General features: G+C 39.2%; 1 protein-coding gene across 2 annotated transcripts in view; it reads right to left on the bottom strand.

The window, feature by feature from the left end:
- The window catches only part of ZSWIM6 (zinc finger SWIM-type containing 6), a 112,194-nt gene that overhangs the window by 40,300 nt on the left and 44,925 nt on the right, over positions 1-26,969 (bottom strand). For both annotated transcript variants that reach the window (XM_069880213.1, XM_069880212.1), the window contains exons 2-4: positions 15,661-16,017; positions 3,465-3,613; positions 2,784-2,934 (exon numbers count right to left, since the gene is read on the bottom strand). In XM_069880213.1, coding sequence (XP_069736314.1) covers positions 2,784-2,934; positions 3,465-3,613; positions 15,661-16,017 — 657 coding nt within the window. The remainder of the gene's footprint in view (positions 1-2,783; positions 2,935-3,464; positions 3,614-15,660; positions 16,018-26,969) is intronic.

Raw genomic sequence — 26,969 nt, forward strand, 5'->3', positions numbered from 1 at the left:
ACCTTGAAATAAACAAGATCATAGCTAAAGTATTTTTTTAAAGACATCTCCCAGACTACTCAAAACAGATAATACATGGCGTGCTTCATTCCTTTTATTGATATTTAAGTTCTCTGACATCTTAACAGATGGCAAGACAGGAAGACAACACTATTTTAGAACACAATGGTAACATCACCCCCTCAAACCTAATGTCTGAGTTTTCTGCAGCTACTGGCACAGATAATATTTTGCCAGGACCATCCTGCTCTGACTCCTGCAGATTGCTACTGTAAAACTCAGACCTCCGTTAAAATGTCCTACAACTTTTCCACATTGACATTTATTTCCAGTGACGTGCATTTCACCTGGAAAAAGGGAAGTGTTTAATTTGAGTGAAATTCAAGGTGAAATCCTAGCAAAAGCACAGCAACAGCTTGTAACTTTTACACAAGGTAGGAGTTAAGCCAGAGAGATTCATCCAATTAACAGCAGTTGAAGGAATCTGCTAAGCACAACTGGAAGGTATCCCACTGGTGTGGAGAAGAAATGGACAGTTCAGAAAAAAAAAAACAAGTTGGAGGTGCAAGAACCAAGTAAAGTTCTACCCTTAGCCTACTGCACACCTGAAGCTATTGAAATGTATTTGCAATTGAAATCACGTTACACAATCAACATATTTTGATACTATTAAAGGCAGCAGAGCAGTTCAGTACTGAAACAACAGGGTCTAGCTCAGGTTGGAAGTACCGAAGTAGAGGTAGCGGTGAGGCTGGAGGTTGCACTGTGGCTTTTGGGGAATGGCATTTTGTAATTATGAATAAACAGAGGCAAACTAATCAGTTCAGTAACCTAAAAACATTGCTTATTTTATACTGCAGGCAGAGAGATTCCACTTCTTCTACCCTCAGAAAGGTGTTGTCAAGAAAATGATGTTAAAATGAAAATGAAACAAGAGAAGTCACTAAGAAAATTTCACAAAACCTTTTAAGTTTATTGACAGAATGTGGTAAGACTGCTACAGGTAACAGATTGAGAATACTTTTCTGCCTCTCCCACCACCTACCATATCAACCCACATAAAGCATGCAAGCATGAGACCCACCAGTATTCAGTGTGGCGGGATACAATTTTGCTGTGTACATTTCCAGCTAAGCATGTGCCCTGGCTGGCAAAAACTAATTCCCCAACAAGTCAAAGCATCATAAAAACAATGTACTGGAAGGGTTGTTACATGAAGACAAGCAGTTTTAGCTACACGCTCTGACAGAGCTTTGCTGGCTTACATATTAAGGCTTTCCACCACAGAAGTCTACAAGCTCAACAAGAAAGCAAGTGTTTTATTAGCCTAATGCTTCATTTAGAGTGAATATAATTTATGCTAAACAGGTTATATGCAGTCTTAGCCCCATCAGTCAACATCCAATCAATCATGGCATCTTAACCTCTAACAATGGAAGACTTAAATTTTGCTTTTCATGCTTCCTTTCAAAATGAAGCATATTACTCTGGCTTGGAGTTAATTTCATTTAGCTAGATTTTGGACCTTTAAACAATATCAAGAGCATTATGGCCTTTGGCCTTCCCCTCTGTAGTGCTTTACACAATGTCCCATAGGGCATCATCTGCGAGGTTTTTTGTTCATTTGTAATTTAATATTTGCTTATATGTTCCATGCCACATAAGTCAGGCATAACAATATTGACCAGAACAAATCTCAAAACAGACTCCCTTAAGTCTAGACTTGAAGCATACAGGTAACCACTCCAATTTTCATGAATCGCCAGGCAATTCCATTTAGCCTGTGCATCTTCAGCTTGCTTTGAGAAAACCATCAAAACATGATCCAAAAACCTTACTACAGCTAATATACGTGCAGTAATTCCTTCACTCATACACCCCATGAATTATCTTTTAGAGAAACAAGCTAGATTTACCACCACTAAATTCAGGTTGTCTTTTAACACTTTTTTGTCCTAAATACTTTTACACCAACCAGTTAGTACTTTGTTCTAGTACCTTATACCTAGGAATGCAATGCTTGTGGTTACTTAATATTCTTCCCACTCACCTAGCCACCTTTAAAACACTGCTGTCATTTACACTCAAGTTTGATTTCCTCTCTCTATCACAAATTCCTATAGATTTAGAAAACTCCTGAAAGAATAGTTCAAAACTGTATTAGTGAGTTTCTAGAACACTTTAGAGCAAGTGTCCTCAGAGCTTACCAGCTTAAATATTCCTTTCTTCTTTCAGCCTGTGTTCCCCTCTCTGTTGTACAACTAAGTCATGTATCTGAACACAACTGACCTTTCCTTTAAAGCAGTGTTAATGGTTTTAACCTCTATTATTTGATCTCCTTTCCTGCTCAATAAAGGACTTCCATTTTCCTTTGTTCCTATCTTCATACTCTTAATGAATCTTCTCTTTTCGCCTTCTATTTCTCTCTAGCTGTGAATCATTTCTTTTCTTAACCTTTCCAGGTTAGCACTAGTGGCTTAGTTACACAGCTGAGGGTAAGTATATATGTTTCAACTTTTTGTTTTATTCTTCTTAGATCCTCAAGTACTTATAACCTGTTGCAATTGCACTTGTTTCATACCATGATTCCTCTTGGCCACCTGCAATTGTCTGACCCTGCAGATCAAAAATTCAATTTCACCCAACCTGAACTGAACGCGCAAAGCAGAAAACTACCCTGCTTTACCTAGTACCACAATAAAGTTTCTCTCCACACCAAATATGTAATTGTTTCTTCATTATACACATCAACACCTAAATGATTTTGAAGCCTGTGTATTTACCCAGTTCATCCCAGAGCTGTCTATACTTGTCAGTCATTGCAGTTCCTTGTTGTCTCCAAAGCGACAGACGAGGGTCAGCCATGAACTGTTCTGTTATCAACGTCAACATCCGAGCTCCATTTGAATCTCTCATCTTTAACATCTCTCGCACCTAGGAAATTAATCTTTTAATAAAAACTTGAAAAAAAAAAAGGTATCACAGTACAAATAATATGCTGCAGCGTTAAATATTCCACCTGCTAAACAGAACATTTAATTTGTATATATAATGTGAAATTTTTAATTAGAAAAAAGTCTGCCTTCCCAATTGTAACAATTTTTGTTCCAGTATTCCATTGCAAGTCCTCAAAGACACTTCCTTCACCAATAATCCACAAACGTATTATGCAAACTGCTGCAAGACTAATTTCTGCAGGTTTTTCCCAACATTTTGAGTGTGGGAAGGAAGAGAACAGCAAAGCTGCAGATAGTTGAAATGCTACCTCATATCCTTAAAGTGATCTCAAAACACATCAGGTTGTGGTCCATTGCTGTACAACTCATTATTAGGTTACCACTGTGCTCTTAAGGCCTCGTGTTGTTTTAGAAGAAGAGGACTTTGAGTAAGACTCACAAACAAGCACAGACTGTCTTGGGAAACAGGGGAGAGGAAAAAGGGAAAGTTTAGAGTACTCAACACACCTTTGCAAAAAGCAAATTGAGTTGCTTTCCTGATCCGTGGTATCCACCCTGGGAGAGGAAGAGTTTAACCTGTTCTTGGACCTGTTCCTCATCCAAATGCCAGCAGTTTTCGTCATCTATGCTAGCACCCGCTGTTGGGTCAGGAGCACCTGCAAAGAGCAATAAAAGAAATCATTGTGTTTTACATAAAGAAGAGAGGTTGTTAAGCCCAGGGTAAAGGACTACTGCAGAGGTTGTTAGATTTGGGTTTTGTTCTGGTTTAGATGTCTTTGATTTCTCCTCAGCAGCCTCAAGCACTTAGAAATTATAGCCTATGAAAAAGTACTTAAATAATACTTTATAACAAAACATTAAAATCAAGCTGAGTTTTTTTCAGCAGCTATATTAGAATGCTTTTACATGGAAAAATTAGACTTTGCGTAGTATTTCTAGAACTTTGATGTTAAAACTACTCTACTCAAAACACCTCTAATTCCTGTACCGTTAGCAACCTTGCTCAGGTATAAGTGACTGCTGATTGTCACCTCAGCACCGCTAAGCTGTGATGGCTCTTGCAAAGGTAAACAAAGGGTAAAAAATATCCCCAGAATCCAAAGTCTTAAAGCACTGAAGACTTAAATAAAATAAATCTTAAGACTTACAACTGTGTAAGACTGCAGTGCTTCCAAAAGAGCCTTTGTACACAGGCAATGTCACCAGAACAGAGTCAATTCACAGCAACTCCAACTGAATTAGCCCAGTGTGAACTCAAGTGACTAGATATATTATACATCAAGGCAGTGCTTTGGCCACAGGCTGCCCTAACTCAAGCTTTGCAGCTGAGGTCAGTGATTTTCCACCAGTGGCCTTCTTCTAAAGCCTGACAAGAGTAACTGTAACAAGTTCTTACACCATCTGGCAATCTACATTTCTCTAAAGCAGCCTGCACCTCCACTGGATATTTTTTTAAAAGGTATTCAAACTGAAAAGGCTGTAAAGCACTTCTCTGGACTGTCAGGGAAACAACTCAAGGTTGTGCATCATCATCGCAGATGTAAGGTATTTTAAGCATGCCCAAGGCTCAAGTTAACTTGACATTTTGATTTGGAGCTTGCCACAACTATGCAATCTCTATCTCCATTAGGTTTTGAAAACATCTTAGAAATTTAATCATGTTACATAATCTATTACTTTTAAAGCTGAGCCCATTTTACCTCTGCAGCCAGAAAAGTGATACTGACAGAGAAGGAAAATTACACTGTCAGTAAAAACTTTCTTCTTCAAAGAAGTCTGGAGAACAAGCCTTATGAGGCTTGTATGAGGAGCGGCTGAGGGAACACAGGTTGTTCAGTCTGGAGAAAAGGAGGCTGAGGGGAGACCTTATCACTCCCTACAACTGCCTGAAAGGAAGTTGTAGCAAGGTGGGTTTTGGTCTCTTCTCCACGGCAACAAGTGAAAGGATGAGAGAAAATGGCCTCAAGTTGTATCAGGGGAGGTTTAGATTGGATATTAGAAAAATATTCTCTATAGAAAGAATGGTCAAGCACTGGAAGAGGTTGCCCAGGGAAGTAGTGCAGTCACCATCCCTGGACATGTTCAAAAAAATGTGCAGATGTGGCACTTCATGGCATGCTTTAGTAGACATGGTGGTGTTGGGCTAATGGTTGGACTTGATGATCTTCGGCATCTTTTCCAACCTTAAGGATCCTATGACTTTAAGTCCTGGGAACTTGAAAAGCAAAGGCACAGCTAAAACTCTTCATATGGGCAGGAATTACATTTGATTCTATTGACTCAAGCCTTCATTTCACAATTGCAGCTCTGCCATGTAGGTGAAGTTTTTAAGCAGTCACAGAGTATGCTGGAATATTTATTCAATGAATACATGATGGGAAGATTTAAAGGGTTAGAGGGATGTCTCATCTACTAGGCACTGAGAGTAAAAGAAAAATTATCTCCCAGCTCAGCAACTTCCAAAACTGCCTCCAGTTTCAGAGTGTACAGCTGGAAATGCTGCAATGCTACATGTGTATATACACACACACGCATATATATTTAGATTAATACAAAACTGTGTCTTTGAAGATGTGAATGAATTCTCCTGCCTTTGAGAGGAACATAATAGTGTTTCACAAGACAGGAATCAAGTCCAAAACAGTACAAAAACCAAGGATTGGAAAACCTCCACTTCTGTGAGTGCTTCTGTCTTCAGTATATTAGTTTTAAGGGGCTTTCAATTCAGTCTGCTACACAGAACACATCCTGGCAGCTACTGAGAGATTTAAATGGTCCCTTGGGAGCATGGCAACCCAGAGCATGGTGAACAGGAGCGGGGTAGACCTGTGTGTTAGAGAGTGCTTTGATACCCTCAAACTCAATTATGGTGATGATGGGATCAAATGCCTGTGGGTTAAAATCAGAGGAGTCCAAAAGAAGGCAGATTTTGTGATGGGAGTCCATTACAGACCACCCATCCAAGACAAAGAAGCTGATGAGCTCTTCTATAAACAGCTGGGAGTAGTCTCAAGATCAATGCCTCTTGTCCTCGTGGGAGACTTCAATCTTCCGAATCTGCTGGAAGTACAATAGAGCAGAAAGGAAACAGTCTAGGAGGTTCCTGGAATGCGTGGAAGACAACTTCCTCACACAACTGGTGATTGAACCGACAAGGGAAAGTGCCCTCCTGGACCTGCTGTTTGTGAACAGAGAAGGCCTTGTACAGAATGCGACAGCTGGAGGGCGCCTGGGGGAAAGTGATAAGGAGATATGTTTTTCAGCTCTAGGTGAGGTGAGGAGGGGGATTAGCAGAACAGTCACATTAAGCTTCCAGAGGGCAGACTTTGGACTGTTCAGAAGTCTGGTTGGCAAAGTCCCATGGGAGACACTCCTTAAGGGCAAGGGAGCCCACAAGGGCTGGGCGCTCTTCAAAAAGGAAATCCTAGCAGCTCAGGAGAAAGCTGTCCCCATGTTCCAGAAAAAGAGCTGGTGGGGAAGAAAACCAGTTTGGTTGAGTAGGGAGATCTTGAGGGACATCAAAATGAAGAGGAATGTCTATGAACTTTGGAAGAAGGGACAGGCCTCTTGGGTGGACTACAGGAGGGAAGTGAGATCATGCAAATTAAAAATCAGGAGGGCTACGACCCAAATAGAACTCAGATATGTCAAGCCGGTGAAACGTAAGGAAAAATCTTTCTGTAAATACATTAACACTAAAAGGAGGACTAAGGAGAATATTCAGTCCCTATTGGATGCAAATGGAACAACTGTGACAAAGGATGAGGACAAGGCTGAGGTACTTAATGCCTTCTTTGCCTCAGTCTTTAATAGTAAGGAAAGTTGTTCCCTCTGTTTACAAACCCAGAAGTTAGAGGAACAGAATAAGGCTCCCATGGTCCAGGAAGAGGCGGTTAGAGACTTGCTTGACCAGGTAGACACCCACAAGTCTATGGGGCTGGATGGGATTCACCCAAGAGTATTGAGGAAGCTGGCAGATGTGCTTGCCAAACCCCTTTCCATCATCTTCCAACAGTCCTGGAAGACTGGGGAAGTTCCACTGGACTGGAAGCTGGCTGATGTTGTGCCCATGAACATGGACGGGTTCATGAAAGGCAGGTCTTGCCAGACTAACCTGATCGCCTTCTATGACAAAGTGACTTGGCTTCTGGATGAGGGAAAGGCTGTGGATGTGGCCTTCCTGGACTTCAGCAAAGCCTTTGACACAGTTTCTCACAGCATTCTGCTTCAGAAACTGTCAGCCTCTGGCCTGGACAGGCGCACACTCTCCTGGGTGGACAACTGGTTGGATGGCCGGGCCCAGAGAGTGGTGGGAAATGGTGTGAAATCCAGCTGGAGGCCAGTGACAAGTGGGGTTCCCCAGGGCTCAGTGCTGGGTCCAGCCCTGTTCAATGTCTTCATCAATGACCTGGATGAAGGCATTGAGTGCACCCTTAGCAAGTTTGCAGACGACACTAAGCTGGGTGGAAATGTGGATCTGCTGGAGGGTAGGGAGGCTCTGCAAAGGGATCTGAACAGGCTGGACCGCTGGGCTGAGTCCAATGGCATGAGGTTTAACAAGGCCAAATGCCGGGTCCTGCACTTGGGGCACAACAACCCTGTGCAGCACTACAGACTTGGAGAAGTCTGTCTAGAAAGCTGCCTGGAGGAGAAGGACCTGGGGGTGTTGGTTGACAGTGACTGAACATGAGCCAGCAGTGGCCCAGGTGGCCAAGAAGGCCAATGGCATCTTGGCTTGTATCAGAAACGGCATGACCAGCAGCTCCAGGGAGGTTCTTCTCCCTCTGTACTTGGCACTGGTGAGACCTCTCCTCGAATCCTGTGTTCAGTTCTGGGCCCCTCACCACAAGAAGGATGTTGAGGCTCTGGAGCGAGTCCAGAGAAGAGCAACAAAGCTGGTGAAGGGGCTGGAGAACAGGCCTTATGAGGAACGGCTGAGAGAGCTGGGGTTGTTTAGCCTGGAGAAGAGGAGGCTGAGGGGAGACCTCATTGCTCTCTACAACTACCTGAAAGGAGGTTGTAGAGAGGAGGGTGCTGGCCTCTTCTCCCAAGTGACAGGGGACAAGACAAGAGGGAATGGCCTCAGGCTCTGCCAGGGGAGGTTCAGGCTTGACATCAGGAAAAAGTTTTTCACAGAAAGGGTCACTGGGCACTGGCAGAGGCTGCCCAGGGAGGTGGTTGGGTCACCGTCCCTGAAGGTGTTTAGTGATGAGGGCCATGGTTTAGTGATTGATAGGAATGGTTGGACTCAATGATCCAGCAGGTCTTTTCCAACCTAGTGATTCTGTGAATACGTACCGTTAAGTCTTTAGTTGCAAAGAACAACACAAAACGGGAAGTCAAGCCACATGAGAGCAACTAGTGCAGCTGCTGCACAGCCCCAGGTTTGCAGTATCACCTTTCAAATACTTCAAATATTTCATTGCTCTAAAACACGAAATAAGGTGTGAAGATGAACTACGTAAGAGCACCAACATACAAAATACACTCACATTTATCCTGCACTTCAATGGAGAGTAATCTTGATATGGCTACTTCTAAATTGTATTAAAAATAGCCCTAGATTCCTCAGCTAAGCTTCCCTATTTAGGGAAAGAAAAAATTTCTTTCTGTAACTTTACATGTTATCAAAACTTCATACGTCAGTTTGTGCTAGAAGGTTAAATTTCAACACAGCTACTGCAGATTCTTTAACAAAGTTCCTTTACAAGAAGAGGAGTGCCCACTGCCCCGGGCCATCAGCTCAGCCCCCACCAAGGCCTCTTTTCACAGCATGATCCCAAATATATCTATGTTTCTCAGGGGCTCAGCATTGCTATACTTAACACCAGCAGGCTAGAAGATTGCAAAAATTTAAAACATCAAGCCAAGGGTATGAGCTCTACAATGCTGCTTGGCATTGCTGACTCAGAGCTATTTTTCCTCACAGGATCTTATATCGGCTACATTCAGAATGATCAAAATTTTTAATCAGGATGCATAAAGAAATTTCAATATACATGTAATTGGCACCAGCTACAGTTGTAATTAACTGATCTTCCAAAGGTGGCAGTCTTCAGCAATTGCCATGGACTAACAAGGCATGGGTCCAAGCCATCTTCCCATCACAGCAGCATCCTACTGGTGCTGCTGGGGAAGCCTTAGCTTCTGCTGCCCAAACCTCCTGTTTTGGGATCAATACACAACCACCTCTACCTCTCAACCGGACACTTTTCAACAACACTACAGTCAGGTAAACACTGATTATGTAACCTGTTTTCTATCCCACTTAAGCACAGATGACTCTTGAGCAACAGAGAGGATTTCTACACTGCCACTTTTCTTCTGACAACATGAGACCAGGTAAGGAAAGTCTCTGAACAAGTAACAGGAGGGAGCTGCCTTAGGAACTCCCAATGAAGTTCCAGCAGGAGCCAGCAGGAAGGCTAAGGCTCAACACCAGGCAGAGCTGAAGGTTCAGCCCCAAGCTAGTGGTTTTGCATGGGACGTAGCACAGCCCCAGTGGGCACTGCAAGTCTTCAGCAGATGGACAGTTTGGCTGCAGAGAGAAAACCAGGCAGCCCTAAATTTAATCTCTGCAACACAGTTTAGTATCGAGACTGGGGATAAGTATTTCTTACGTGCTTTAGAAGGGTGTCATAAGGATAGATTAGTTCAAATCTGAACTATGAAAGTGAAAAGCACTATATAATTTTACTAAATATTAAACCCCATAATTAAACAGTGTCACTTTATAAAGTCTAACATATTAATGTCTCTGCCTCAACCTCTGGCTTTTTAAACTTCTATCATGACTGGTCTTTGAAACAGGTCTAATGGCATGTCCTTACAGTTAGATACCCTAAGTATTTATACTCTGTATACAGACACAGCCATACATACTCATACTTTTTTACTAAAATTACTAAACTGCAATCTTAGCAATCAAAGTAGGAATATTGTGCACAACTGTTTGTAACACTGAAGACCCAAATAAAATTTTAAAACAAGGTAACAGGCTTATATTTATGATCATAAGTTACATGTAAATATAATCAACTTCCAAGTTCTAAGAAGTAGAAGTATTTAAAAACCCAAACACCTGATCATTTCCAGAGCCACTTGAAGAGCAACTGCTTTCAAAACAAGCAGACATTCAAGAACTGGTGTTGTATGAGGACAATTCAACCTCAAAACGTAGAAGCAAAGCAAGAAGCATTGACTAAAATAGGCCAAGAATTGCCTATATTGCAGACTACTCAAGTACAGATCAGCAGTGAAATTTTAAGTAACAGAAAGTAGCCTTTAAGGCAAACTCCCTTCATAGTCCTTATTTCTGAAGTATCACAAGAGTTGTTTTAATCTTCAAATGAAACCTAAACAAATGAGTTACTCATAGCCACACTGAAACTCTTTTGAACTTCATTTTAAAAAAATCTTAAGTATACAAGTGAACTAGAGATCAGTTAAATTTTATTAAATATCATCCCATGACAGCATAAGGAAAAGATATGGAAAAAATACTACAAATAGAAAGCATGACTTACTGAGTACTATGCAAAGACTGAATGGTCACAGCTATAAACCAATTCTGCCATGTGCTGACTCACAAAAGAATAGCAATTGATTTTATAAACTTGGCATGTCCAGATTTATTCTAAACAATAATTACATAAACACAAAGATCATAAAATTAATGATTCAAAAATACTATTATGCCTTTGATTCCCCACATGATTCGAAGTTTAAACATAAGCCACTTCATCTTGTACTTAATTTCAGAACTCTCAGGTGGAATACAACATCCATTCAGCAGTCCACAGCATCAAAGGAAAACAACAACTCCTGTGAAGCAGCTAGGGCTAGCAACAGAAAATATGAAGACAGGACAGGCCATGCTAAGCTGCTAAGGAAAGTTAATAAACTCCCCAGTAAGTTTAACTTCCAAAATGTTCTCTCACCCATCTGCACATACAGCAAAATGCAAAAACCTACCCGCTAACAACATCTAACCTCTCCTGCTAAAATCCAGGTCTCAAACATTATATAGCAATAAGTTTGTGTGTGGTAAATAAAAAAGGCTTCCTTATCAGTACAGACCAGCACGCATTATTTCTTAAAATTATGAATTTCATAAATTATTTGTTCGTGTTACTTTGCAGCTATGAATTATTTCATTACATTTTACACTGCATTACTTATTTACTTCTACCTGGGTTTCTCAAATTTCTCCAGTTCTGGCTACCCCTGTTGCTACTTCCTTCCCCGATCTGGTTCACTAAAATCATAGAATCATAGAATAACCAGGTTGGAAGAGACCCACAGGATCATCAAGTCCAACCATTCCTATCAAACACTAAACCATGCCCCTTAGCACCTCGTCCACCCTGCCTTAAACACCTCCAGGGAAGGTGAATCAACCACACTAAGCATTGGAACACTCACCTCAACTCCTACATTCTTTTTAATGGGTCTCTCAATTCTTCCAGTTTAAGCAGGGCTAGACAACAGTCTATTTTTTAAATAATGTATCAAATTTAACATTAAACGCTCCCTTATCTAGTAGATTGGCAATGCATTGTATTCTGCTGTTCAGGCCCTATCCTACCCTACAATTTTCCACTAACATCTCCATCATTTCAGTTCAAAACACTAAGTTTATATAAACACATATTCACCTATGCTTCCACATTGCCCATTGGAATGCAGAACATACAGGAACAGCACTAGAGACTCTGAAATTTTCTTTTAAAGCAGCTGGCACTCCTAATATCAATTACAGATTAATGTTTGCAGAAAATGTACCTAGATCTGCTCAGGCAAATACAGAAACAACTACTTGGGTATCTCTGCTTCTGAGAAGACAAATATACTCCAACTTCTTCCTCCCAGGTGTTCCCTCTTAATTTCAAATTGCATGTGATTTTGTATTGGTGAGTGACTTGGGGTCAGAGAATGGGAGAAAGTCTGAAAAAGTCCACATTGTCCTTCTAAGAGCTGACACTGCAATAGCAGCAGTAAACACTCAGGAAAGACAGTACAGGTAAAAAAGAAATTGGTTTGCTAGTCTGTCCCTATACCTATAAAAGGCACACCCTTTTGTCACTATACATAATGAGAAATCAGTGCTAATACGAGATCGATATGCAAGCAGACCTTTCCACCCCCACCTTGCAGTTACTTTCCTATTTCCACTCAAAATTCTCAGGAACATAGTTGACCTTCCAACCAATTTAAGTGAAAGTTTCATACCTAAGAAATCAATGATAACCATCATCCTGACTGTTCTCTTCCTAGCATTACACACCTGCCAGCTTCCTCTACTACAATGGTGAAAAAATAACAGAGAGAAAAAAGCCTCGACTAATCAGGATCCAAATCTACATCTAGCTGCCTGAGTCAGCATCCCCAAACTGAAACTCAGTGTGAGCCAACGGTTATGAAGTGCACACATCAGGTTACGAGTACAAATTCCTACAGTTCTCTTCATCAGTACAGATTAGGCCTGTTTTGAAACCATCAGGATCGTGTACAGTTGCAGCAGTGTCACATGAGAAAAATCAGAATACATCAAGCCTTCTCAAACATAAGCAGTATTTTTGTGCTCTAAAAACATGCAAGGCCTTCTTGTAATGCAATCATTACCAAGTGAAAATTTGCATGGCAAATACAAAAGAGTATTCCCGATAAATCATTTGACTCTCCTGAAGAAGTTAGTGAATAGACAACACATTCCTGTGATTCTACCAGCATTCCCTTATTTTCCCATGCAGTGAGTCCCAGTCATTAAGCAAATAAGGATACTACATCATTTGTATCCACTAAGGAACTCAAAGTGATTTGTCATTTCAAAACCTGTGTGATCAGTGTAAGTCTCTCCATTAGTTCCCGCAGTAACCTACACAAGGAACATGGCTGAAGCCAGTCTCAGAATGCCACACAAGAAAGAATTTTGAGCAAGTGAACAATTGGGTAATTCACCTTTTGTGAAAGAAAAGTACTGCAAAGTTGTACAGTCTCCCTAGCCTGCTCACAAGCAAGTCAACAAGATCATTACAGAGCTGTTCTAAGTCCCAGATCATTCTTATGTATGAATAAATAGTATTCAAGAGTTGATTTCTTTTGCCTATTGCTGGAAATAGATGAAAACTAGAACTAGTATAGCCACCACAAAAGAAAAAAAATAATTAAAAATTAAATTTTTACAAAAAACAACCCTAAAATTAAAACACTTTTGGGTAACACTAAAAAGAATTTCCTCATCCAGCTCCAGATTCAGGACTTGCCTTTGATCAAAGCTGCTTCTCCTATTTCTGTGCCAAGTTTCCTCTTTTATAAGCAATATTTTTTAAATTTTGCTCCTTCTCACATATGCCTTCAAGCAGGGTTCAATATAATTCCTTTTCAAACATTAGTTTAGTACTCAAAGCAAGACACATCTACAAGACAGTTTTGTATTACAAACTGAACATCTGCAGTACAGGACATATGACAGAGTGAGTGACCATCTTATGTTCACCAGCCTGTGCTATTGGAACCAAAGAGAAGATTTCTTTTGTTTACCTTTCTTTTTAATTTGACTAAAGATTAAACGAACAGAATTACATTACAAATCCCAGAAGAACACTTACTTGCCACATAATCAGAGTAACTTTTCCTTAAAAGAATCATGTAATTCTTTTTAACATTGTAAACATATAAAAAAATAACCAGATCATGATTTTATGGAAGTGTAAGAAGAAAAGCAGGAGACTATCAATTCTTTTCAGTAACCCAGCTTCTTTGGTAAAAGCAGTTGTAGCAGTTATGTTGCCTGTATTTTCTACTTCAGTTTTTTGTATTCTATTAAGAAATATCAATAGTCAATAAAACACATACTGCAATCTCTCTTACTACGAAAAGAGCAACATGTGTAAAAAATATTTTAGTTCCGTGAGCAATTTTAAAATTACCCTACTCAAATCCATTCTGGAATTTCTTAATTGGTCACCAACTTAGGTTTTTTGCTTCCTATACTTTTTGCTATTTGGTCTGTGATATAAACAACAAATGTTTCTCTAAGAAGAAAAAAACTATTAAGCAATGATATATTTTGACAATAAGAAAACAGCTGACAGACTAACTTGCCTATGATTAGCATAATTACAGACTTATTGTTGATCAAGTTTAAGCACTCTCTGCAACTGCTTGTCATTCCTCTTGCATTAGCTATAGTATAGCCAATACAGCCATATATAGCAATCATCTGTCCTCCCCTTCCCACCCCTGCCCTTCCCCTTTTCTAATCACCCTTAACTGCCTAAATCTCTATGACACTCTAATACTCACCATAATTCTTCCTTCCCCTTAATTCCTTATGTTCAGGCTATTACCAGCTCTCATGTGATAAATACCTTCAGTTTAGAGCATGTGAGCCTCCTCTTCTACTGCTCAGTGTCCTGTACCTGTATCCCTTTCTTTCCATTGTCACCAGGCAGCTCCACCAACCACCTTCTCTTCATATTCTATAATTAGAGCAACTGTCTTGCCTCTGGCCACATTCCCACAGCCCTCAGCCATATAAGCACTGCTTCTGAAAATTACCTTCTTGCAGCAACACCTGCCTGGGCCTGCCAGGGTCACCGGACCCTAAGGAGAGGGGCTAGACTGCAGATTGAGTCCTGCTGCTGGAAAAACTCTTCTTTTGTTCTGCCCAAACTGTATCTAATAAACATGTTTTCCCTTCTCTAACATTAAGCAGCTTAGTTGTGTTTGTATTGCAAATTCTTTGGAATAGCGGTCATCCCTCTTAAATACCTAACACACAAGAACTGCTCCTGCCAATGAACAAACAAGCAAAAAGGATATTTTTAGATATTTAGATAACTTATTCTTTCCCTCCAAGCTACCCTTATGCTTAGAGCTCTGGTCACCTTAGAGGACATTTCTATCAGGTGATCTTATAGGAACATAGGACTTAAAACAGCTGGGTCACCTCAAATCCACAATTACCCTCTTTCAGTCCAGTGGGGTACACAGAAAAGCCACCTTGGAAGCCTCAAGTCACACCCAGAACCCTTTAAGAAATGTAAGAAGTTCAGTACAAGAAACTGAGAACTATCAAAACCATGCACAGCAAAAAGAACAGGAAAGATCAAGTTTTTTGCTGATGCCGTAGACTGCTGCAGCACTAACAAGACAAAGGCATTGAAATACAGACTTTCTATTTCTCCAAACTTCACATAGAAACCAAATCCCAAAGGATAATAAAAGCATATTTAATGAATGAAAATAACAGTAACACCTACTTACTTTTACAGTTTGCCATTAAAACAAAATGACACATTCAAAATGTCAGAAGATTAGTTCAAAAAGAACAAAAAGTAAAAAGATCTGTTGGTAAGTTGGCAAGGTAGTTTCTGTAAGCAACGTGGCTATACAAAGCCACTAATGCTCAGTTTTTCATAGCTGGAAAATAAAAGCATGAAGTAGATTAGGCCACATATTAATAGAACTAGAGACTCAAGCTCGTTGTGGAAAAGATAGAAGACTTCAGAAGCAAAGTACTGCATTCTAAATATCCTAAAGCAAAGAACCAGGAACAGAATCCTCCTTAGTAAAGGCCGCAGAATCACAAAATAATTCCGGTCATAAGGGAGCTCAGCAGGTCACACTCCTGAATGCCACAAAAAAGCTCAAAACCAAAGAGTGAATGAAGCAAAAGGAAAAATAAGTATGAACTCACCATGGACTTGATTGATTTCTGAGTTCTGAGAAAGAATTTCATCTGCTAATTTTTGAGCAGTTGGCAAAACTTCTGTGTGGTGCACTGTGATCAAATACTGTACAAATTTTTGTAGTTGGTCTCTGTTCATTTGAAAGAGTGTCTCTGAAATGGGAAGATGCAGTTTGACCTGATCTGGCTTGCGGATCCGGTATAAAGAGAGTGCCACAACGTGGGCACAGTAAAATATGTCCTTGTTTCCACAGCTACAGGTCACTGAGGTAATCTTGCAACGATCAAAGCTGATAGCTACATTGCAAACAGTTTCTGGCTCCGATTGCATTGCAGGCTCTGTCACTGTGCCACTCAAGTGGAAACCTGTGCAGGGGGAAAAAGAGGACTTGTATTACTAAATAAAACGCTATGTCTTATTATCAAAAACCTTTTGTTAATAAGCTAAATATCTGTTTCTGAGACATTATGTATCTTAAAGAACTTGCTTTAATTACAAATATGACTAACCTTTTCTTTGTACATACCTTTTCCAACTTCAATAAAATCAAAAGGGGTGTAAAAAAGCAGTTTATAAGCCCTCTTTACCATCCCATCACAACATTTATAAAAGTTTGATAGTAAGAAAAATATTCCTTTGGTAAATGACAGCTGCAGAAGAGCTGCACCTAAATTAAGACCAATGTGAAACTTCAGCAAGTTGGCAGCATTTTCCAAGCCCCCCCACCAGGGAGCCTGCAGCACCTACCAGCAAATTTAACCATTGTTTGATCAAGTAAGAGGGAAGTAGTGCACTCTAGTGGCACCAACCCAGGTCCCAGTCTCAACTCTGCCACTGCCTGACACAAATCACAATCTCTTTGCTTTCATCTCTCCCAGTGCTGAGCTCACATTAAAGCTCATGTTCACTCAGGTGATCAGTAGGATAGCTATGTTGTGTGGCTTGCTGGACATGGAAACTGTTGCATTTACCAATACACAGGCTATTACATTTATAACACTGAATGACACACATGCAATATTTCAGAAGTCTTCATTATGGTCCTGTTTTCCATTCCTGATAATAACACACAAGGCAAAAGAGCTAGGTTTTCCTGTATTGCACAAAGGTATGGTACACCATGAGGAAGCTGTTAACTTCAGCTACCAGTCAGCACAAAGATGCTACCAGTTAACACAGTACTCTGTTGAGCCAAGGTCTCAAACTCTTAAGATAAGATGTAAACCCACTTATGTTTGCCCAACACAAAGGCTCATCAAGTTTGACTCAATATCCTGTTATTGAATACCATAACTTAGGTGTTTCTTTTGGCTTTTACATAAGCATGACACTGATTTTGGCTCAAGAGTTAAGCCAGAGACATAGATACAGGACAATACAACTAAATTTTACGTGCCATACCACATTAAACTTGAACATACAGTACATATAAAATTCAGAATGGACACTACAAATAAGGTGTTATATGTGTACTATTTATAATGGAAATAATGTAAAGCCACACTCCCTCAAAGTCCGAAACTTTAGTATCCTTTAAATACTGGAAAAGAGTATTGGAGGAAGCAGTATCACATGAAAATTAAACAATATATATGTAGCCATAGTCCAAAACATTGAAACACCAATTGTTTTAGAAAAAACTCTTCAAGTTACAGGAAACAAAAGGGAAAACATCTCATTTTTTCCCATTTGTTTACACTACATTTCAGAGCCGATTGCACAGTCAGCATCAGTGTTTGGACTGCATTCAAAAGCAGCACTCCAACACACTACCCTAAAGGTGTTCCTATGCACACTAACCTTGACTTTGCAAGAGGAGTTTACCATTTAAAGTAATTACGAGTGAGGCTGAAGAGGCAGTAAGCTGTAAAGTGCACAGAGAGGAAGGGTGTACACCAACAAGCCCAGGTGTATGCAATATTCTGCTCTTGCCTCCATTCAACACCTACATAGAGAAGGGAAGTGGAACTGCCCTCGCATTATGAGCTCTTCCCTCTGCTTTTCCCTTTGTTTTTTAAGCATTCATGGCATGCTCCTATAAGCACTTTCTATCAAAAAGGAAAGGCTTTGTTAAAACTTTGCCAGCTCTATTTCAGGTTAATTCCCAATAAGTGAAAGTTGGATTGGTGCTCCCAAAAAACCCACAGATATTTCATTTTAACATCACTTTCCTATGAAGCATACATAAAACTGTCTCTTACCTATGAGCTCAAGAAAAACCTACCTCATACTGAAAGGGCCTGATCCAACTTCCTTCCTGCTTTCAGTAAGCACCTGAACTCCTACTAATTCCATCAGAAAAAGGCTCAGTGAAATATTTTCTGTTAAGTAATGTTAAAACAAAGAAAAAAGCCCAAGCAGCTATTCCAACAATATTATCACCTACACTTCATCAATACATAATTCAAGCATTCAAAAAAGTTAGTCTTCCTGGAAAGACGAATGCCTCCAGAAATATTTAGTGTTAGCAGCAGGCCTGCCTTTAAATCTCTGCACTCTTCAGACAATCACTGCTCACAGCTCCCCTCCCTCTCGAAAGATTTTTTGAGATTTCATGTTACAAGCAGTAACATTTATAAACACAGATTCTGGACTAAACAATGACAGCACTAATGTAGTCAAGTTACCTAACCTATCCTTCTTAAATTACAGAGGGTTTAAACAAAAACATCAGCTGCCCTTGCAGGCTAAAACACAGAAGCTCTGTATTAACTATGCTGCAATGATATATTATGCCTGGTAACTATGAAACACTATTTTCCTCATCTTCTTCTGTTTGTATTTTTAAGGAAAGAAATTGTTAGCAAACATGATCTTTAAAAAGGTTTCAACATACCAGAGAAAAGTGAGGATACTTCTGCATAGAAGCCCTGGGAAGCCTGTTATGATTTAACCTACCAAACATCAAATGCCACCTTCGCCACTACCCACAACACTGCAAGTACTAAACAAGGAGGAACATTCCTCTTCTGCAGACATAGCTTTATTTTTTTTTTAACTTAACCACCTAATATTCTCGAAATAACATATGAAGAGTTAGTAGTGGATAAAAAAACTGAGGCAGTGTGCTTTGATGGACAGCTTTCACTAGCATTAATTTACAGCCTGCCAAGAAAAGAGATGTTACATGCTCCTGGAAGAAGGCAAAAGGAATCACCTACCTGGGGACTCGAAGATAATGGCATTTCACTAACAGATCCAACTGAGTGAAAAAGTCTCTTCAGCTAAAAGCTGCACTCTCTTACTCCAAGCAGGTATCACCATTGAATGGGAAAACTCCTCTTTTACTCAAAAGTTACAAGCCTTTGCTGGAAATATTTATCCACTCCAAAGAAACCCCAAGAACACTAATGTTTCACTCAAACTAAAAAGCTGGTTCATTATTTTGTAAAGACAACAGAATAATTGCAGGCAGAAAACCATGCATTTGCCACAGAAGCTATTTATAGAGCAGGCACACTTCACCCTTTCCTTCCCTTCAGCTGCTGCAGTTTAAAATGTTTTACTGTTTTCAAACCAACACATGAGCAGTAATTCAAGCTCTGCTGACATTTTCAGCACGTAGAGGCTTTGCATTCTGCAAAAATGCGTTTAGAAAAGCAGTTGGAGCATTAAGAAAACGTATCAAATGAAGGAAGCTCTTTTACAAAGTGATTTTGCTTCTGTTGAATACTCACCTCAAACACAACAAAAAAGTTATTTAACAGCCAAACCCAGCATTTTCATCAGCTATATTTTTTGAAAAGGACGGTGCCAAAGCGCCATCAGGAGGAAACTGTTAAGAATTCAGTGAATTTTACAAAGTAATGTTTGCCAAAATGTGTTTGACAGTGTCTGATCCATTAACCAAAAACATTCTGGGATTGTAAAGCTGCCTAATAAATGAAAATTCATATTACTACAGTGTAGTATTTGCCAGCACAAGTACATATGCTTGTCATAAAAAATCAATACTTTGGAACAAAACAAAAGAAACTTCAAACTGCAAAGCACTAAAAAGGAGAAATGATGGCAGCATGCAGGGAAGAAACAGCAGGTCAGCTTTTAGTTATAGTCAAAAGTAAATTTTGAAATAGAGTTCCACTAATTCAAAAAGATGTGCAAAGTTACCGCACAAAATAAGCAATGACATCTTAGAAGCTTAATTTCTACTGTCACCATGTGTTACAAAGCATCTTCAATACACCCAAGTCCAAAGATGCATTTTTACAAGATACAGACCAAAATGAACAACAACTCAGAACAAGCCTCATAAAACACTGGTGTGGAGAGGGCACAAGCAAACATCAGGCAATTATGGTGAGATTATATGGTGGTGTGGATCAAGAAAGTAAAACACGAGTACAACACATCTTTAAACAAGCAATAAATAATAATTCAATCTAAAATTTTAAACCATCAGTTTATTTTCTCTCAGTAATTTTGAACAGAAAATTCTAAAATGTTCTTGCAGACACAGAAAACAAAAAAAAGCTCTCATTCAAAGGGAGCAGGATCCATTTGTGATTCAGTCAACAAAATCACAAGCTACCATGAAGTGAACTATATCTGAAAAAACTTTTTCAAGAAAATTTTTTGCTCAAAAATAACATTACAAAAATCAAAACAAACACATTACTACCTTAAAAAACAGCACGCTGTTTTTATGAACATAAAAGTATTGGAACAAAGTATATAAAAAAATGCAAACTTGTATTGCATATATTAAAAACATATCTTTGCTGTCAAGAATTTCAGTCATTGAAAAGAAAATCAGTTTAAATCCACACTTGCAATTGATAGCTTTGATTGAAATGCATCACCTCTGGGTACTATTTATCCTTTACAGAAAATACAAAAATGTCAGAACTGGATTACAGAAATATCCTAATGCTTAAAATCCATAGCTTCTGAGTAGCTTTCTGCCACACACCTTTTGAGCACTACACATACCTCAGCCACTACACATATGTTATCCTAAAGTTATGAAATGTGCTACCAATTGTTCTTGGAGAACGGATGTGTTCCTTAACATTGATTCACCGACATTTTTTTCCAAGTAGTTTACAAGAACCATATATACATCTAGTCAAAAATGCATGAGCTGTTTCACATTAACAGAAGAGATCAGTAGATGAGATTACTCGATGTCGGGGGAACTTGTTCTGGGAGCTGTGGATTTTGCAGCATGCAAGACCCATGCAGGTAAGCTCCCCCTGCCAAACTTCACATACCTCAGAATCTTACCCTCTTTATTTAAGAGTCATTTAAATTACCTTGCAGGCCCACCAGCTAAGGCTTATTCACACTAGTACATTATTACTTGGTAAACAATCACTGTGTGAAGTGAAAAGTATCTCAGCTTCATCTTGCCTACCACACAACAACAACAACAAGAAATCCTTATGGAAAGAAGTTCCTAACTATGCCCATTAGCTACTCTTTCAGACCTTAGATCAGTGGTTGCATTTTGTTTCCCAAGACAAACAAAAGTCTAAAGCATGTTTACTTCATTCAAAGTTTGTCCTTTAAGAACTGGATTCCCATTAAGATGGCAAAGTTGTATCCCTACACTCAATTCTGTCTGAACTTCAGAATACTTTAAACACAGATCAACAACATACTTTGAAATTATTATGAAGTCAAATCTTTGAATGCTGCCACTTCACCTGAAGCTAATGTTACCAACCTACTTATAAGCCATAGACAGCATTAATTTAAAATGGAAAATACTCACCCATACTACCTTAAACATGCCAGTGCAAAGGTAATGAACAGTGGAGAAAAAAATTAATTGACAAGCAGCACATAAGATGTTTACTGTATAGAAAGAGTGCACAGGATATAAAATAGCTAACGGTTCGAAAGCAATGCCCCCTAAAATAAAACTGGCATTACCACTGCATACAAACACTAACAGAGGACCCATCACAAACAACTGCACAGATTCCATGAATCTTTCATAAAAAATGATAGTCAAGATTTTATGTGTTTGGAATTTTGCAAATAAATGAGAGAGTGGGAGTAGCATTAAACAACTTCTCACACACACTCCGCTGAACTCGAAAGTTCACTACCACTGGCAAACATCCAAGAACGTGCATGCTGTAACAGTGCCAGCACTAGTGGCTTGAACAGCAAGATTTATTTGTCTCACTATGAACTCAACAGTTGCATTGAAAAAAAAAATCTTACAGTACTTCCTTCAGCATTCCAAACATTCAAGTCTAAACTGTTGTTCACCTAATTAAATTCATTGGACAGAGGCCTTAAGCCAAGCTTGACAACATCTCTGCTGCTTAAAACCAGCTGTTTTTCATTGTGGTCCAAGCAGATGTTACAGATAACTCCGGATGGGATACATCCATTTAGACAACTGTTCCTTAAAAAGAAGTAAAGTTTGTTCAAACAACAAATAACACAGCAAAATGCCCTGCCTAAAAGTTCTGGACTGTTAAGATAGATGCAGACCATAGCTGCTCATGCTGTCTGGAGGTGCAGGCACTGAACGCAACATGCACCCTATGAGTATGGCTCCAAGGGTCCCCTCAAGGTTTCACAATTCCACCTGTGGTTAAACAACTTGCAACCCACCCCACGCAAACAATATAATGACCTTCTCACCAGCAATGCTCATCGCTTCACATCACATCTCTGCAAAACCTGAAAGTCATCTGCACCACAACTCATTTAATATGGACATAATAAATTCTACTTTAGGCATCTGTAGCACTAGCTTTGTGGACAAAACAAAGGCAGCAAAATTTTGGTGTAAGCGATATGTTAAAAAATGCTTTTTGGACAGCAGTAGCATAGAACTCTACCTCTGGCACAGTGCTGCTCAAATTGTCTCCCAGGATGCAATGGCAAACAAAGCAGAAGCAGAACAGAAGCAAAGACTCTTCAATTAGAGACTTAACATACTGCCAAGCATTCACTAGAAGTATGAATGTTGCTTGACTCCTGTCAGGTCAAGAAGGCTACCAATCAATGGCTGCAGGCCACCCTCTATCAGGCATACACCCAAACCCTTTTCCTGGTTTGTTTTTTTTTTAGGGGTATGTTTTTTGGTGTTTGCTTTGCTGTTTGTGTGTGGGTTTTTTTAAGAGAAAGCCACAATGTCAAAACAAACTTGCTCTTCTATGCTACGAGTTTAACACATCTTTCCAGTATAACATATCATAATAGTAGCTATAAAGAAAAATAAAATCCAATCGCAGTGTTAGCCTGGAAACCCTCAAGCTGATGGACAGAAAAGTACAGTTTGCTGTGAGACACCAGCAGACAGGAGATTTATTTCACGCATGACAATTTTTCTAATAATACACTCCACAGATCATGTGATAGCTATTAAAAAAAAGTTAAGAATGCCAAAGTAATAAGCTTTACAGAATGTGAGCAAATTAAGCATTTTATGATTTATGATGCATGGAATATAGCAAGCCTAAAACTTTTAAGGGAGAATTAATAAGTTATCTGAGCTGAGGAAAACCGGCTGAATTCATCACACAGCAGCTCACTGTAAGAAAAGTGTGAAGTGGGAGTCATCAAAACTACATTGGTGCTGAAGAGAAACTGGAAGTAAATTCAAAACAATAGGGTAAAGGAAAAAAACAGCTAATACTCAAGAAAATTGCTGATAGCAGAGCTACTCCAAAATAATTTAGTTTTTAGCAACCCATGCTGCCCAGACTGTCTAGCTAATGCACACTGAAATGTGTATAGGTGAACTGTAATGGAATATAAACGTAGGCCAGCATCAGGTTCAAGCCCACTTTCAGGCATAAAGACTAGAAACAAGAGAATTAGACAGATTACTAATCTAGCCTCAGATTTCGATAAAACTTCACAGGTCCTTGTTTTCACAGAGAGAACAAACTGAAACAGCAGGATGTGCAAGTCTCCAGTCTTCAGATGGTCACTGCAAAGACATTTGTTGCTACCTTTTGAGGAGGAATTCGCTCTACTATGGTGAGCAGAAGCTGGCATCTCTCCTCCAGGAAGCAGGCAGCAGAGATTCATCCCACAGCCCAGGGCATCTCTCAAGGTGATGCCATTTCAGCTTTTACTGCTTCTTAGTTTTCACGTAACAACATTTGCAGGAAGAAACTATGTTCAGTTGCTACAGCACGAGTATAAATATCAGAAGTGATAAAGTGACTGCAAATGAGGAAGACCAAGAAAACCAAATAAACTCAGACTAAACCTCTTGCTTTCATTAAAATAAAAAAGCAATACAATAAGAAATAGGCTGATCCTACATTTGTGAAACGAAGTATTTGGCGATTATCAGCTGTTCTAAGCAACTCAGAAGAGACCCTGCCCATCAAACAGATATGGCCACTTTTTAGTTACTATTCACACTTTTGTTGTTAAGAGGAGAAATGTTTCCTATTGCAAGACTCCAGTTCAAGGCTTACCTTCCACAAAGAATCATCTAACTCCACCAAAAAAATGTAACACAAATTAAATAAACTGAGACTGAAAGAAATCTCCAGGAAGACCTGCTAAATATTTAAGTGAGAGAAAGAGGAAGAAACTGGTCTAATCAAATCTTTTTTTGATTCAAAATTTCCCTCTACCACATCTCTGTTCTTTTCACACTCTCTGTTGCTGCTACCACATCCTTTGCTATGTCACACAAGCTCTACCAGCTGCACTTTATCATCGTAAGTCTGCATCTATATTGAACTTAATTTGTACACTGCCTCTGTAAGGCTCCAACATTTCTTAGCTTCTACAAACAAAACATGATTAACGGCAGCCGTCTACATGACTTTTCAAATACAAACTGAACTCAATTAATATAGACCAAAGAACGGAAGATGGGTAAAAGCAAGGAAAAACCTTTAAAAATTACATCCTGCTTGACTCATAACACTGCTTTATCATCCGGAAAAACTGCTTTCTCATCCTCTTGATAAGGGCTTGATCAAACTCCCAGTGTATTTCTTATTCAGAAGTGGATAAAATCCTAAAAAAGAACACACCACCAATCACTGATATAAACTTGGGAAGGAACTTCCAAAAGATTAGAAAATTACTACTTTCTGGAAAGAGTGTGAATAGATTTCTACAGCCATGCTTAGTTTGGGAAAATTCTGCACAGCATGTGTGAAACACAGGCATCTTGTAGTAAAAGGTATTTAGGTCACCTTCAACAACAGAACACAAATATATTATAAGACTGCACTGGAACAGTTTAATTTTAAGCTATGCAAAACCGCAAGCCAATATAATCTTGAAACTAAACTGACTTTCCATCAGGAAATGTTAGACTTGGCTTAAAAGAGGAAACTGCCACTCCTATTTCCATTGATAGCTGTGGAATACATAAATTTTCTTTTGTTTAAAAAGGGGAGGAAAAGAAGAAGAGATCAATGCTGCACTTTGCCAAATGAAAAACATTAAAACTCCCAGAAAATAAGTGAGATCCTTTCTTTGTGGTCATGATTCTGTTGTTCTGCTTTTGCACTAAATATTCACAAAGACTTAATTCTGAGCATTTATCATGGTTTCATTGCTTTAATTTTTTTAGCAAGCATTTGTGCATTACTGCAAGAGTCAGGATATTCACTGAACTCCTGTTTTATTAACAACCAAAGTGGAAGTAAAAAAAAAACAAGAGAATTTTTTAAAGTGCAAAACGAACAGTCACTACGTAGGACTTTGGAAGCAGCTCAGTTCACTTTTTACTGCATATTTGACAAGATGAATGTTTTCTGCAACTTCCCCTCAGCACCAGAGCATTGCAAGGGACCCCAGGAAAAATAATGCAGTACAATACGCTATTTCCTGACAAAGCAGCAGAGAAAAACCCCTTAAAACCATAGTGTTTAAAGAGTTCCAGGCTGAAAGTCTAAAAACCTACCATCACAAGCGAGTTACCATTGCATAGCTGAAGTCAACATCAGGGGAAGCAATCTTTTCATCTAGTTATCCAGGGCCAACTGCAGTGGAGGCCCAAATGCAGACTGGAATCCAAAGGAACTATTATAATAACAATAATAGTGTTAAAAAGGTCATGCAATGGTCACTCACATTATACATCAGAATATCCTTGATAAAAGGCATATAGCCTAAACGCACACCACAAGTGAACACACTGTATGAAATCAGATTGTTGTGGTTCACAGTTTTCCCATACCATTGCTAGGCTGCATACCCTAATTCATTTCTCGATTTATTTGATGAAATCAAGTCAATACACAGAAGCCCTGGCTAGTGCACCCCATCACCAAAACTGCCTGCTAAGTCTTGCTATACTTGTAGTCCTCCATACAGACATGCACCACCTCCTTCCAGATGTGGGATGCAGAATGAATTGGCTTCATCTAAGAAAAATGTATTTCCAAAGGCACACACACTTTTGAGTGTAAATTGTTCACGTATGTTTTTATATTTATAAAATAAACTATCTCTTAGTTCAAATCAAGAGTCATATATGTTCCCAGGCCTTAATTTCTTGGTGTCTCTGACTTTTGGAAGCTGCATGCACAGCAAGCACTTTGAATAAGTAAGGGTAGGTATATGCAGGTGTGGAAGCCTGATGATGTTCTTTTACTGACTAAGCCAATGCTACCACATTCAGAGCACACAGCTTCTCCTCAAACAGTGTAGGCCAGATTAATATGTATTTTCTTTCAAAGGTAATTTTAAAGCTCACCTCTTCTTCTAAAGCCAAACAATAGCTCTCTTTGAATAAGCAAGGCACACCATTATTCCCTGCCCAAGACAAGAAATTCTTAGGAATTTCTAACTTGTGGCATCCAGAAGTGTAAAATCTGCAGTTATTTTGACTATTAGGTTCTAGATAGTATGTCAGTACACAACATGTTATAGAAGTGTCTATTATCATGCATAGGTTTGAACAGTAAAATGCAACATCAAATTTTACCTTTTTTAAAATCCATGCCTCACACCTACAAAATCAAAACACTTTTCAGATAACAGAGATACTGAAAAGTCTGGAAAGATGGGGGAAGAGGCAAAAAACAAAACTGTACAATCAAGGAAGCAAAAATTCCAGGGTAAATTAAAGAAAATAAATAATCTGAGGGAGAAGGACAAATTATACAGTTAAAAAGTCTAATTTGTCAATCAACTTGATTAACCAAGTTACTGGAATTCAGCATGCTGTGGTTTGGCCTCCAGACCAGGTTTTGCAGTACATAAGCTATTAGGCTGAGGACCCCAGCAAAAGACACATCTGCCAACATGTAACATTTCTTAACTTTCACTAACAAGCCAAGGAATGCCTTATAACTCCACCTCTGGATAGAAGGAAAGGAAACAGCTACATATCCACCATCATTTCACTTTTACAGTGCACTGCTGA

This window comes from Phaenicophaeus curvirostris, chromosome Z, assembly GCF_032191515.1.
Source record: "Phaenicophaeus curvirostris isolate KB17595 chromosome Z, BPBGC_Pcur_1.0, whole genome shotgun sequence".
In the NCBI taxonomy this organism is placed as follows: Eukaryota; Metazoa; Chordata; class Aves; order Cuculiformes; family Cuculidae; genus Phaenicophaeus; species Phaenicophaeus curvirostris.